Here is a 14,872-nt window from a genome sequence, read left to right on the forward strand (position 1 = left end):
CCAGCTGCAAATCCTGGCCCAATTAACAAACCCCACATCAGCTTTTACGTGAACGTAACATTACGTATGTGTAGCATTGCTCCGTGCGTATTGGGGCTTTGCTACACCCAGGCAATTATTGTACGTAAAACTACGTGAAAACTGGTTTGGGTGATTTGATTGGAAGAAAAAAAATGGCCCGGACCCCACCACATGAAATTCGGGGGGAAGAGAGAAGTAAATTACGAAGTTTAAGTAAGTTTACCTAGATGGTACGTAGGTGTAGGATTAGAATAATGCTACATCTATGAATGGCTTAAAGTAATCCTTAGAGGATTAGACAGCTAGCAAGTTATGATTGGAGTTAGAGAGAAGGCGTAACACCCCAACTACTTACAAATTGGTAGTAGTTATACATAGATCATAAGCGCACTATACAAAATAGCGTCGCCCTTAAAAATATGATGTTAACGTACTATAGCGTGGTATAGTACTGTGCCATTAACGAGATATTATACATTAATCAATTTAGCGAGACAATTCTCTACATACTATAGCATGCTACTAGCGACACTATAGCATGCTATTTTCGCAGTGATACAACACAAATCTTTTTCAGCGCACGTGGTGCCCAACACTCTAAGTCAAACATGCTTGACTAAGAAGTTCTCACGCGATTGCTTCTAGATATGGGGACGGGTACGGCCGTGGTCATGGAGGACAGGGTGACGAGGGAACACATCGCGGCCGACGAGGAGTGCATGGAGGACCTCCGCCGCCAGTACTGGGGCTTTTGAACTTGCGAGTGTGTTTCATACTCCAAGTTTGAATAACCATTTACTGAGGAGCACTATCTAGTATTATATCTCGAGTTCTCGACAGTCGACACCACCTTGATCTTTCGCGACAACGAACGCTCCATCTATAGCCAGATAATGTTTTCCCTGGCCGCATTACAAAAACCGAATCGAATCCGGCTGATGGTCAATCCGTATCAGCAACCGCGTGGCGTGGTGAGGAAAGGTGGGCAGAGAACCTTGTGTACTATACTAGTATGCTCTATCTTTATGTGATCTCCGCGTCCCTCTTGTCTATGAGCATCTCTTTGGCGGTGGGTGTGGATGTGTGTATATAGATACGAACTTGGGGCGTCGAGAAGCACCCATCATCAGTCAGCTGAATCCCGTGGATCGATCGATCGCCGGCCACAGCATCGGTTCTCCAAACGGCGACGAGCACGTCCGAAGCTGGTCGTTAGATAGATAGATAGATAGATACGTGATGGAGAACGACAGGAACAACCAGGCGCCGCCGCTACCCCCAGGTTAATTAATTTCGATCGCCATTTTCGACCTCCATGCTTATTTCTGAAACTGTCGCTGGATTCGCTGCATCGATTCAATTAGTTGTTGGCTTGTTTGCTCATGCGCGTGCCGTTGGTGTGTGCGTGCAGGCTACTACCCATCTGCGGCTGCGGAGCAACGTCAAGCCGGTGGCGGGAAGAAGTCGCGCCGGGGGAGCACCAAATCCAGGGGCGAGAAGGGATTCATCGAAGGATGGTACGTACGCCCCACTACCACCTCCTTTGTAACTTGCTTAACTGTCCTTAGTGATTTCCAGCCTGATAATGGTCTGAATTTGGTCTGTGTTTTTCAGCCTGGCGGCGCTGTGCTGCTGCTGGATCTGTGAGATGTGCTGCGACTAACCGGCCGGCGACGTCGCTGCCGTTGGTGCTAGTACCTGCGTTGAAGAACGTACACATACAGAGAGAGTCGCTGCTTAATTACAGTGTTTGTTTGTTTGTTTGTTGTTTTAGGTTCTGCGTAACTAACCGAGAACCCGCGCGCGTGTGATGTCCTTGTACCGTTCCTCAAACCTATAATCAATTTTAAGGCACCAAATTATCGGGCTACTCTTGAAGATCCTCTAATTAAAGATAACATCTGCCGTGCAAAAATGAAAGCTTTTTTCTGCTTATAACTTTTTTTAATAAAGACACTTAAAGACATCTTATAGCTGTCCCCGAAACACTAATCCCACGAGCCAGAAGCGTCATTCCCCCTCCCCTCTCCCTCCCACGCCGCACCTGCGCGGCGGGGAGGGAACCCTAGGCGGCCGCTGCCGAGTTCCCCACCCTCCCTCGTCCACTCCCGCCGCCGCCAAAGGGCCTGGCCGGGCAAAGCTCGCCCGGGCTGGCGGCGGCGGGCCCTCTCGATCCCCCGTAGGCAGAGGTGTGGCGCGGGCCTCCTCTCTGGCTGGGGTACAACGCGACGCCGCGTGGGCGCGTTGGAGACCACTGGCAAGGTGGCGGCATGGACGGTGGCGGATCGTGCGGGGCGAGCTCTAGCGGCGTGGATCTGGCGCGTGGGGTGCTTCTGTGACGAGGGCTATGCGCGGCACGACCTGGCGCTTCCTGGGCGTCGGGCGGTGGCTGCTGGCAGCAAGGTAGCCGGCGGCTGTTCTCACGGGCAGGTGGAGGCAGGTTAGCGGGTGGACGGTGGACGCCTTGGCCTCGGGTGGCGGTGGCGGAACGTTGTGTGGAGAACCGAGGGGGTGCGGGGCAGGCACCATGGTTGCAGATGCTCGGTGGGCAAACTCCCGGCTGCTGGCTACCTTCCATTTGGCTCCGGGATACCCAGATCTGATGGGGCGGCATCCCCCCTGGTGCATTGGCTGGTAGTTGGCTGGCAACGCGGACTGGCCTCCGGTGTAGGAGTTTGACGCAGTCCTCCTGCCAATGGCTCGTCGCTCCTCGCGCAACGTCTGGCGTTCAGTCACCCTGGAGTCAGTGCACGGCTCTGGGCCACCTCCGTTCCGGTCAAGATAGGAGCGTGCGGTTTGATTGGGGGGCATCTTCTCGTTATGGAGTTTATGAAGGACCATGGCGGTGGTGGTCGGGACAGCATTGTGCCGGCAGTTGGATCTGTCCCATAGGCCGTGGATTTGGCGTCGTCTGTATTGATGGCTCGATGATGGTCGTCGGTAGCCACTGGGCCATGTCCCCCCTCCCCCCCCCCGGTCTACCTGGATTGGATGGGACTTCAGGTGTGGGTGCCCCTACGGTGGTGGCGCTGACCCTGGCCTGGGGGCTGATGCCACAAACCGTGGTTTGTGCACAGTGAAGCGGACGGTCGGCTATGTCTCGTGCCATGGATGCCGGGGCGGCGGCCCTAGAGGTGGTCCGCATGGTTGGCTCTCCGGCGGGCACCATGACAGTGGTGGTGGCATTGTCTCTTGGTCATGTGGGCGGCGAGAGGCTTGGCGCAAGGTAGCTTGAGCGCGCTCTCAGTCTCCGTGGGGGCGCCTCGATCCAGATCTGGGAACTTGAGCTCGTCATGCTTCCTCTAAAGACCCCGTGGGGACAAGCGAGAACTACCAAGCAAAAGCTCTGCGCTCTGACGCCGACGATGGTGACGCTCGAGGGCGTCGCTCTCTTCTTGAAGATATCATCATGGTATTCCCATCCATGCCCGTGTTCCAGGTGAAAACCTTTGTCCATCGTGGACTCGACAGCGGCGACGCTTGGCGCCAGCATCTCTCCTGAGGGCGTTGTCGTGGAACTTAGATGTATATGGCATAGCGTGGCGTTGTACTCGGGTCCTCTTGTGCTTTCTTGTAGGCACTATTGTGTTGGGAACGCAGTAATTTAAAAAAAAATCCTGCGCACACACAAGATTCATCTAGGTGATGCATAGCAACGAGAGGGGAAGAGTGTTGTCCACGTACCCTTGTATACCGTAAGCGGAAGCGTTATGACAACGCGGTTGATGTAGTCGTACGTCTTCACGATCCGACCGATCCTAGAACCAAAGGTACAACACCTCCGCGATCTGCACACGTTCAGCTCGGTGACGTCCCGCGAACTCTAGATCCAGCTGAGTGTCGAGGGAGAGTTTCGTCAGCACGACGGTGATGATGAAGCTACTGGCACAAGGCTTCGCCTAAGCACTGCAATGATATGACCGAGGTGGAGCACCGCACACGGCTAAACAATCAACTTGTGTGTCTATGGGGTGCACCCCTCCCCCGTATACAAAGGAGTGGAGGTGGGGGAGCGCCGACCCCTCTATGGCGCGCCCAAGGGAAGTCCTACTCCCACCGGGAGTAGGATTCCCCCCCCCTTCCCTAGTTGGATTAGGAGAGGAAGGAAGGGGGAGAAAGGGGAAAGGAAAGGGGGGGCACCCCTCCTAGGCTCCCTTCTCCTCTCTCTCTCACTATGGCCCAATAAGGCCCATATCCCAGGGGGTTCACCTCCCAGTACTCCGTTATATGCCTGAACTCACCCGAAATCATTTCCATGTCCAAACATAGGCTTTCAATATATCGATATTTATGTCTCGACCATTCCGAGACTCCTCGTCATGTCCTTGATCATATCCGGGACTCCGAACTACCTTCAGTACATCAAAACACATAAACTCATAATACCAATCGTCACCGAACGTTAAGCGTGCGGACCCTACGGGTTCGAGAACTATGTAGACATGACCGAAACTCATCTCTGGTCAATAACCAATAGCGAAACCTGGATGCTCATATTGGTTCCTACATATTCTACGAAGATCTTTATCGGTCAAACCACATAACAACATACGTTGTTTCTTTTGTCATCGGTATGTTACTTGCCCGAGATTTGATCGTCGGTATCTCAATACCTAGTTCAATGTCGTTACTGACAAGTCTCTTTACTCGTTCCGTAATGCTACATCCCATAACTAACTCATTAGTTACATTGCTTGCAAGGCTTATAGTGATGTGCATTACCGAGAGGGCCTAGAGATACCTCTCCGATACACTGAGTGACAAATCCTAATCTCGATCTATGCCAACTCAACAAACACTATCAGAGACGCCTATAGAGCATCTTTATAGTCACCCAGTTACATTGTGATGTTTGATAGCACACTAAGTGTTCCTACGGTATTCGGGAGTTGCATAATCTCATAGTCATAGGAACATGTATAAGTTATGGAGAAAGCAATAGCAGTAAACTAAACGATCATCGTGCTAAGCTAACGGATGGGTCAAGTCAATCATATCATTCTCTAATGATGTGATCCCGTTAATCAAATGACAACTCATGTCTATGGTTAGGAAACATAACCATCTTTGATTAACAAGCTAGTCAAGTAGAAGCATACTAGTGATACTTTGTTTGTCTATGTATTCACACATGTACTAAGTTTCCGGTTAATACAATTCTAGCATGGATAATGAACATTTATCATGATATAAAGAAATATAAATAACAACTTTATTATTGCATATAGGGCATATTTCCTTCACATTGTATGTGATCCGTTTATTCTGGGGTCAGCTTTGTATGAGGGCTACCTCTCCACCATGTATCGTTCGGCCATGTACTTTGTTCGGTTGTTGCTTTATCTATAAAGTGGGGCGAAAGCTATTTCAAGGACATCTTATATCTGATTAATAGTATTGAGGAAAATAAAGACCAGTAATGGATAGACAACTGCATGTAGAACGACTGGTAAAAAGTAAATTATATTAAAAATATACTAGTCTTCTTGTTTCTTCGGTCAGAGGTTCCGGCTTGCTTCTCCCCACCCTCGCCTATGAAATGGATAACTCTTGTTGCCATAGCAGCAGGATTTTAAGGGCTTCTATTGAAGCGGACTTGTACGTAATTGCATTGAACCAACAACAAAGAAGAGCGACATCTGCAAATGGCCTTGCCATACTAAGCTTTAAAGACCGCAATAGCCACTCACCCATTTAGACGAGTTCTATAAATCTCCGAAGCTACATCGGCGGAGCATCAGCCCACACAAAACGGACTTGCAATTCATCACCCTTAATTCAGAGAGTTGAAAAAGCCAGGCCAAGCCACAGAACAATGCAAAAGAAAATGTCAAAGCCGCCACACCAAAAGCCAGCCAGAAGTTCTCCTTGAAAGATACATCAACTGCCAAAGATCTGAAGGGAATGGGGACACAAACTTTCACGTCAACATCGGATCAACAGTCACCTGTGCAGAGGAAGTAATAGTCATGTCCATCTCTAATTGCTAGATAATCGACTTGTGCGCATCATAAAGTTGAAGATTGACTGGGCCTCCTCTAAAAGAAGGGTCTATCTCCGGTTGCTCATTTGGCAGCAATAGTGAGGATGTTTTTTTTTTCAAACTCAAGAGAGAGCATGTATAACATCATTGATCGGTCTCGAACTCTTGACAGGCCGAATTAAATTTGCAATCCTTGCAGGAATTTTGCCATGAATAAATGGGAATGGCTTTGTCTCCCTTCATGAGAGACCGAAGGAGGTCTCCATAAGGGTTTCCTCCCGTCACTACTATTGGGCTGGCCAAGTAGCTTCCTGCGTGTTTGTTCATTTTATATTTTTTATATTTTAGAAATATTCTAAATACATATATTTCAAAACTTAATTTAGTTAAAATTTTATAAAATGTCCACTGCACATTATAAAAATGTTAATGCAGTGTAAAAATTAGTCTGTGCAACTTTTAGAAAACTGATAGTTCATTTTAAAAGGTTTGACAATTAAAAAATTAGTGTAATTCATAAAAAATATGTTTCCTGGGACATTTAGAAAAATGTTCATGCGTTTCAAAATATGTTCATAACATTTTTTAAAAATATTTAGGGAATGTAAAAGAAATGTTCACATAGTTAAGAAAAATGCTACGCACACGCACCATTAAAGAAAATGTTCAACGTGTTTATGAAAAATGTTTATCATGTATTCAAAATATTAATTCAAAACAAGAGTTTGAAAAACATTTAACGTTTATCTGAAAATGGTTCTAGATGTATAAAAAATGTACAACCCGTATTGAAAAAAAGTACATGTATATGTATTAGAAAGGAAAAACACCAGGTACCGTCTCGCAGTAGGCGACCGCCAGATGGCCGGCACAATATGGATTTATGAGGATCGAGTTTTACTTCGTCTCACACTCACAGTAGGCAAGATATAGTTTCATATGCAGCGGTGGTGCCGTTGCTCCCACTTCGCTCGACGGATTCCAAGTGTCCCCGTTGCTCCTCTGCCTTGTGTGTGGGCCCGTGTCCCGCAACGAGACTCAGCTTGGATGCAGACTTCTTTCCTTTCCTTGCCAATAGACCTGGCCATGGGCAGCCCGGCCCGAAAAAGCCTGACCCCGCCTGACCCGACGCTGCTCCCGGGCCGGGCTCGGGCCTAGATTTTGAGCCCGGTGGCCTGGCTGGGCCGGGCCCGGGCCCGTCATTTTTGCAGTTTTCTGAAGGGGCCCGGCCCGAGGCCCCAGGTCCGGCGGGCTTTTGCATGTTTGGGCCAGGCTTGGGCCCAAAAACTAGGCCCGATGGCCGGGCCGGGCTCGGGCCCAGGTTTTTTGGCTCGGGCTTGGCTAGGCCCGACCCGAAGCCCGTCCCGGCCTGAGGTTTGACCAGGTATACTTGCCAGCGCGTCGTGCCCATGTGGGTCGAGGCTGCCGGCGCCCGAGCGCAGCGCTGTGTGGCACCAGCCAATAGATGTGAAAGCAACCATTCACGCATCAACCAATCCACCACGCCGCGCAGTATCGCACGGACAAGTTAGGCCAGTCCATTCCCCTGTTTACAATTCTTGTGAATAATTTCGTTGATCCATACATGCACGGATGGAAAGATAGGCACCACACAAAATATATCAGCTACGCAGAACGCCACAGCAGCAACATGGTTTTTACTCGCACATTTTCGGCTTGCGAGCCTAGCAATAACTGAACCCAGTCCACTCTTGTGCATCTAAAAGCGAACGACATTTTTCTAACCTAGTTTAGAAAAAAGTGCAGGTCGTGGAGGCGTCGGTGTTCCACACATCATGTCTTCTCCAACGGTTGTGAGCTTCAAAAATTGAAGTTGTGGGAGAGGAAGAATATGACGTGGGATACGAGACGGCATTGCGTCTGCGCCCTACCTCCTACCCTTCGTCTCCTCAGCCCTAAAGGCACTATCAATCGGACCAAGAAAGAGATAGAGCCATTGTGCAAGGGAGTTGAGCTCAAGGTACTTATGGTAGCTTATGTACCAATTTTTTTTTTTGCGAGGCTAAAGAGAGTTCTATTCCATAATGATCGGGTTACAATCTCAACATAACAAGTCCTCACATAACGGAGGGAACCATACTGCAGTACAAGCATTGATACATCTATAATGAGCCAGGTGATGTGCTACTAGATTCTTTTTTTTTTTGAGGAGCGTGTGCTACTATATCCTGCATTAAAGCATGAATCTCCGCTTCTAAGGCGTCGTTACAATACAAGATATACCTATAAGCCGCAAATATCATCAAACTATTTCTCCCTCCATAGCACCATCCCGGCCGACGTGTGGCCCTCCTGAGCAGAGAAAGATTCGTCCACAGAGAGCGCCACCCATCGCGCTGTTGGTGGAGGCCAACGCTTAGATGGAGTTTGGTTAGTGTTGGTAATTTTTACTCGGATGTGCACAATAGATGGCATCTTTCCTTTGATAATATCCTCCATGCTATACTTCTTCACAAGATTCAGAGATTAATAGTATCTGTCTAAGTAGTCAATAGTTGCATGTACTGAGCACTCACTCTTCCCATGCATAATGTCATCGCGCAGCTGTCAAATCTGCCACATAGTCATAATCACAAGGTCTCTAACCTGCTCTGAACAATTTGCCAAAAGCTGGAGTACCCAATCTTTGCCGGTGTCCCTTAGCATCGAATCATCTGGTAGTGGCCAAACAATATGAAGGACCTCCCACACTTGACGAGCATGCATGCATGCAACAAGTGCATGGAAACTAATTTCTCTCTCCTTCCCCCACACGCCGGGAAAGTACTGTTACTTGGAATATGACGCCGATTCTTGGCCAAGTTAGTGGCTAGTGATGAGCTATACTATGCACACGATAAAACCAGGACGATTCACAGACGATGGTTAAATCAGGTCGTACATGTGTATGAGTGAAACAACACAGGACGCTGAATTTACATATCGTGCACACGTCGGGCACCAGTATCGTCCATGGAGCAGTTTCGGCTAGTGATCCCACCGCTGTTCGCCAAGCCATGATCCGCATTTTTAGTGGTACTTGAGACTTCCATATGGAGCCCCAAATGGTTCGAGTACCATCAGGATTTGTACCAATTGGAAATCCATCATGGCAGAATTTTGCACTTCTGAGCCACGACCTTGATTTTACAAACTTCCTCATGCCCCCTACTCCTACGTACTGAGAACAAGAAGACATGCTATCTAATTTTAAAATCTCATACAAGAATTTTGAAATAACCAATCTAGATGATGCTCAGCTCTAGGTTACACACAGAGTGGTATATTTGGGCCCTATCTTTGTGAAGACATATGTGAAAAGACATCGAGAAGGAGGGGCACCTTTTAAAGACCAAGACGGTACCAGTTTGAAACACAGATCATAAATACCTGTGAATCTTTACATTGCAATCGCCATGTTTGTGCTGCAAGGGCTATAACTCATGGCTCATTCGTACACCCACATGTTAGGTCCATAGACAGCATTCCACGTTTATATAAAAAAGAGTTAGCAGATGAAATCTTTGACAGAGAAAATTATGTTTGATCATACTGTAAAATACTGAAATAAGACAGCGATTAGAATCAAGAATCCGATGATTGAAATTCTTTGTTGCTAACTAGACTTGTGTTGCAAAATTCGTGGACACATTATTTGGCGGTGACCATGCAATGGTGTAGCACCCCCTACTACCTAAAAAATTGACAGTAGTTACGCATGACAACAAAAATCTTTACCAGCGCACTTGGTGCCCAATAATACTCTAAGTCAGACATGCTTGGCTATGATTCTTGGGTACCAATGGCTGATACCAAATCCTCTCACAACCTTGGTTACTTATTTTTGTTACAGATGGAATCTGATGTTATTTTCAATTTGGATTCAGTAATTCATTGCTCAATGAAGTTGAACCAATTTTGACAGAAAATTATTACGTAAGGGGACATAGCGTGTGGCAGGAGATGTGTGGGGCCACTTAAGTGCGGTCTAAGGCGGGATGGCACCGTTATGAAATCATCAAGGAAGCAGTGACGTGTGGGGTTGAGTGGCGCTGTCGTATCGTTGATTGCCACACTGGGCAACGCACAAGAAGAATTATTGAGGGTGTCTTGTAGGGCACATGGATTAATGCGAAGAGGGTTATCGTCGTCGTGTTGCCTGTCGCCGGCTAGCGTTGCGATTTTATTTTCCTCGGGGCATTGGATTTCCCAAAGATGCAAGGCTGCAACCCAAGCTCAAAAGTAGGAGACATAGTTAGTCACTGCATTACGGGGACAAGATAGGGGGCTTTCTGCAAAAAATGAATGTTCAGTGGCTAAACGTCATCCTACCTCGCATCAAGGCTGTCCATCCATGATCTGATGGTTAGGGCTTAGAGTTTTCAGATTTTCATCGAATTTGAGTTTTCACCTGATACACCGACTAACTTATGACTGAAAAGCTAAAGCTAAAAATTGGGAGTGAGAAAAGAAGTGTCAAGAAACATTGACCATAGTATCCAAGGTCACGTTCCCCAACACATCCTAACTTCATGGCAAATCTATGCAATTCTTGGCCTGGAACTCGGGTTCGGAATCCCTCGGCGGTGACCATGCAATGGTGTAATAACCCAACGCATCATTTTAGAGATATAACTTCTCTGTTTGGTGTGCACATGGCCTGTTGTGGTGCGGCTAGCAAGAGGAGAGTAGTGGTGGAATGTCTCGCTAGTGCTGGTCGCTGCTCAGGGCGAGAGTCTCCAGGGCACAATTCATGTTGTTGATGATCCTTCCTAGGGGATGTTTCTCTCAGAACCGCATACTCCTTGGATATAGGCGGGGGTAGGGCGACCCCGAAAATCTGGAGATATGGTTGTGCGACGAAGGTGTCCAACCTTGGTCAAGATGTGACCTTGATGATCTGGCCAAGCAAGCAAGATGATTCCTTGTCACTATGGTCACACAGTTTAAGTGGTGCTAAGTATTTTAGATTAGCGTTGTTAGATGAAAGTGATTGTATAAGCCGCTTGGCTATTCCCCCCACACACAAAAGGCGCTTGGCTATCCTTCTATGAAAAAAAGAATTTTTACGGTACATCATACTACCCAATATAATGGGTAGTATTTAGTTGATCCAACGGTTGATGTGGATCAAACAAATTATGGCTTTAGGACATATTGGTAATTCTATATGCACTGCACCGGCTCAAATCCTCCGCCATGCCAACGCCGCTGCAGTCAGTGCCTGCACAAAACGACACAAAATAGCTCTAACGCACGAACGGGTGCGTCTACAACCCACGTCGCCACTGATCCTTGGGGCTTGGGCTGCCGGAGCGATGAGGTCGTACCGGCGTGGTTTAAACGCAAGTGGCGGACCGTGATCGCAGCCCAAGAGCATCAGCACCTCCTGTCGATGCTGAAGTGATGAGTACAGCGACATCGTCGAAACCCGACGAAGCCAGCTGCGACATCGGCGCTGGTTCAGTTCTTCCACGACAACAGCTTTGGCCCGACTCCGATGGAGGCCGAGCTCATGGAGTTCGCCGCCGACGCAGAGGCCGTTCTTGACCCGTCGGGCATGGACGACTAGGTTTCTCCTCAGACCACAACTGCGACACGACAGTACGACACACCAGATGAGAAACGCAGCAAGCAGCGGTGGCTGTGCCGACCTTCTTTTCCTCCCGTGGAGCCTTGACCTCAATCCAAATTACCAGGCCATCATGGATTACTTCCGGCGCTGTCACGACGACGACGAAGTAAGCTGACTGTTCCTGCCCCAAGCTGTACGACGCAATCCATGTATGTTGGTTGAACGTGCACGTACACAGCAGCAGGTTGATCGCTTCCCTTCGCTAGATCGATTCCGGCTGACATATGCACACATGAATCTGCCTTGCCTGAATCGGCCTATGTGATTGATAAACTACCGAAAATGCCCTTAACTATTCAATATACTACCGAAAGTCTGCAGTAGTATTGGCTAATCTAGGCCCTCTAACCAGAAAAATGAACGGTTCAAATTATCTTGATGTACCGTAAAAGGTCTCATGAAAAATGGCACAACTCTCTAATGCTTTTACAAGGCAAGAAAAAAAAAGGAATTATGGTTGACTTCCACCTGCAAAAGCAAACAACCAGACATCCTTGACCAAGATCCACCTATACCGTTGGAGTCCCGACTTAGTCCCCAATCTACTTATTTTTGTATCTTATAAAGGTCACGACATCTAAACACGTATGGCTACGAATTATACCTTAAGTCGATGCTAACAGATAGGTAGGAGGTCCAAAACTCTAAAACTAACTCTCCCAAACGGCAAAAGTGCCCCGCAAAAGGAAAAGTATGCAAGCTCGCAAGTGCCACTATCCTTGGACTATCTGATAAAATTTTCAGTTTTGCTAAAGCACATCTAGATGTGCCATAAGTATTGCACATCTAAGTCATATGTCGTTGATCTTACATTGAGATTCGTGTGAATATTTTCTTTCTTTTTTTTCTTTTTCTCTTTATACTTGATTCACTCACTTACATGTGTAATAACTAGAGCACATCTAGATGTGCCCTAGACATACCCATAAATTTTCGCTGGTTAGCTAGCCGGCGATGGCGTGACCCGAACCGTCGATCCCTTCCACCAACCTGTGCATGGCCGGCTAGCTTCTCGATCACTGTACATGCGTACCATGTCGATCACTGGCGCGCGCGCGCGCGCGCGCGCGCGCGTGTGTCCGCTCAACAAACCTCGGCCATTGATTCGAGCAGCACACTTTTCATTCGTCAAGCTCGTAAAGGCACGTGATGTCTAGTCACCTCGAATCGAATCCGACTAATGGTCAATCTGCAGCCGCGTGGCGTGGTGTGAAAAGGTGGGGGAGTATCTACTATGCTCTATCTATGTACTCTCCGCGTGCCTGTTGCGACGGTGGGGGTGGCCAGCAGCTTGCCGGCGGCGTGTATATATAGCTAGGACCTTTGGGCGTCGAGAAGAGCAGACAGGCACCCATCATCATCCAGCTGAAACCATCGGCCGATCGCTCGCCGGAGCCGGACACAGCATCGATTCTCCTCGCACGCGCACGTCGGAGGTGGTCGATCGATAGATAGATAGGTGATGGAGAACGAGAGGAACAACCAGGCTCCGCCACCGCCCCCAGGTTAATCAATCTCCATCGTCATTTTCGACCTCCATGCTTATTTCTGAAACTGTCGCTGGATTCGCTGCATCGATTCAGTTAGCTGAAGTGTCGTCTTCAGATGAGATAAACTAAGGGAAGGTACCCAAAGTCGTTGGCTTGTTTGCTCACGCGTGTCCCGTTGGTGTGCGTGTGCAGGCTACTACCCGTCGGCGGCTGCGGAGCAACGGCAAGCCGGCGGCGGGAAGAAGGGCCGCCGGGGAAGCACCAAATCCAAGGGCGAGAAGGGATTCATCGAGGGATGGTACGTACGCAGATAGCTGCTCCATCGATCGATCCCACTACCACCTCCTTTGTAACTTGCTTAATTGTCGCTAGTGATTTCCGGCCTGATATATAGTGTCTGAATTTGGTGTGTCTTTTTCAGCCTGGCGGCGTTGTGCTGTTGCTGGATCTGCGAGATGTGCTGCGACTAACCGGCCGGCGAGGTCACTGCCGGCAAAATACGTTGGTGCTAGCGCCTATGAAGATTGAAGAACGTACACATACAGAGAGTCGTTGCTTGATTACAGTGTTTGTTTGTTGTTTTACGTTCTGCGGAAATAACCGAGAACGCGTGGGTTCGTGTGTGATGTCCATGTCCTACCGTGCGCCACACCTATAATCAATTTTAAGGCGCCAAATTATCGGCTACTATTGAGGATCCTCTAACTAAAGATAACATCTGCCGTGCAAAAAATTGAAAGCTTTTATTTGCAGAGGGGGAAGTCGTGAAGGCGTAATCAGTTCAGCACTCACTTGTGCAGAGGTGGTACTAGTAGTGGGATCGAGGTTTTTTTTTCTTTTTTCTTTTGAGAAATATATAGTTGTATGCATCATAAGCAGATCGAGTGGGGTTATCCTCCTATAAAAAAGGATCTATCTCTGATTAAACAAACAGGGTCTATCTCTGATTGCTCGTTTGGCAGCAAGAGAGAGCATGTGTAGCACCGTTGATCGCCCACGGACTCTTGATGGCCCGAACTAAATTTGCAATCCTTCATGGAATTTCGCCATGAAAAAGTGGGAACGGCTTTGTCTCGCTTCATGCGAGACCGCCCTCCCGTCACTACTATTGAGCAGGCCAAGTAGCTTCCTGTGTGTTTGTTCCTTTTTTTCATTTTGTTTATCTTAAAATATTCTAAATATATCTTATCTTATATTTTTATTTTTACTAATTGGATGCACCATACGAGCCTCCACATTAATCCTAGAAAACCTCCTAAAAATAACCTTACGATCTTAATTCTACGGTTAGGATGAAAAAAAAGATAAAAGAGTCATATCTTTACACGTTTGCAGTTGTATGCATATGAAAGAATAAATAAAACTGTCCAATCTCTACACGTTTGGAGTTGTACACACGTCATCACATTTTATTGAGAAAAGTCCACTTTTCGTCCCTCAATTCTTCGGCTTGCTCATTTTTGGTCCCTCAACTCTAAAACCAGACAGATTGCACCACAAACTCTCGAAACCAGCCACTTTTCGTCCGTGCGGAGTTTCTTCACGAAGTCAACCCGGTTTTGACCACGGGATGAACAGTGCACGGATGAACGGTAAATCGAAAACAATAGCAAAAAAATAAAAATAAAAATCTGAATTTTTTTACATCGAAGATACTCAGGTGTGCAAGGTGCGTACCAATTTTTGTCATGTTTGGACGTTTGAGGAGCCCGCGGCAAAAAAAACTAAACTAAATGTACTCGG

General features: G+C 47.6%; 1 protein-coding gene and 1 long non-coding RNA gene across 2 annotated transcripts; both read left to right on the top strand.

Moving 5' to 3' along the window:
* Nucleotides 1-514: 514 nt before the first annotated feature.
* Nucleotides 515-1,883, top strand: LOC119273459. The gene is made up of 3 exons (XR_005134858.1): nt 515-1,303; nt 1,433-1,538; nt 1,636-1,883. It is a non-coding gene; the product is annotated as an uncharacterized LOC119273459 (long non-coding RNA).
* An 11,040-nt stretch (nt 1,884-12,923) lies between these two features.
* Nucleotides 12,924-14,139, top strand: LOC119273460 (cysteine-rich and transmembrane domain-containing protein WIH1-like). The gene is made up of 3 exons (XM_037554606.1): nt 12,924-13,144; nt 13,322-13,427; nt 13,551-14,139. The coding sequence occupies exons 1-3, from the start codon at nt 13,102-13,104 to the stop codon at nt 13,597-13,599; spliced, it is 198 nt and encodes a 65-aa protein (XP_037410503.1). The 5' UTR covers nt 12,924-13,101; the 3' UTR covers nt 13,600-14,139.
* The last annotated feature ends 733 nt before the right edge of the window (nt 14,140-14,872 follow it).

This window comes from Triticum dicoccoides, chromosome 3A (assembly GCF_002162155.2).
Source record: "Triticum dicoccoides isolate Atlit2015 ecotype Zavitan chromosome 3A, WEW_v2.0, whole genome shotgun sequence".
Taxonomy (NCBI): domain Eukaryota; kingdom Viridiplantae; phylum Streptophyta; class Magnoliopsida; order Poales; family Poaceae; genus Triticum; species Triticum dicoccoides.

Bases quoted from the DNA above. Each gene is read 5' to 3' on its own strand.
- LOC119273460 (XM_037554606.1), top strand. From the start codon at position 13,102: ATGGAGAACGAGAGGAACAACCAGGCTCCGCCACCGCCCCCAG. The intron at 13,145-13,321 runs GTTAATCAATCT...GTGCGTGTGCAG, and splicing joins GGCTCCGCCACCGCCCCCAG to GCTACTACCCGTCGGCGGCT. The intron at 13,428-13,550 runs GTACGTACGCAG...TGTCTTTTTCAG, and splicing joins AAGGGATTCATCGAGGGATG to CCTGGCGGCGTTGTGCTGTT.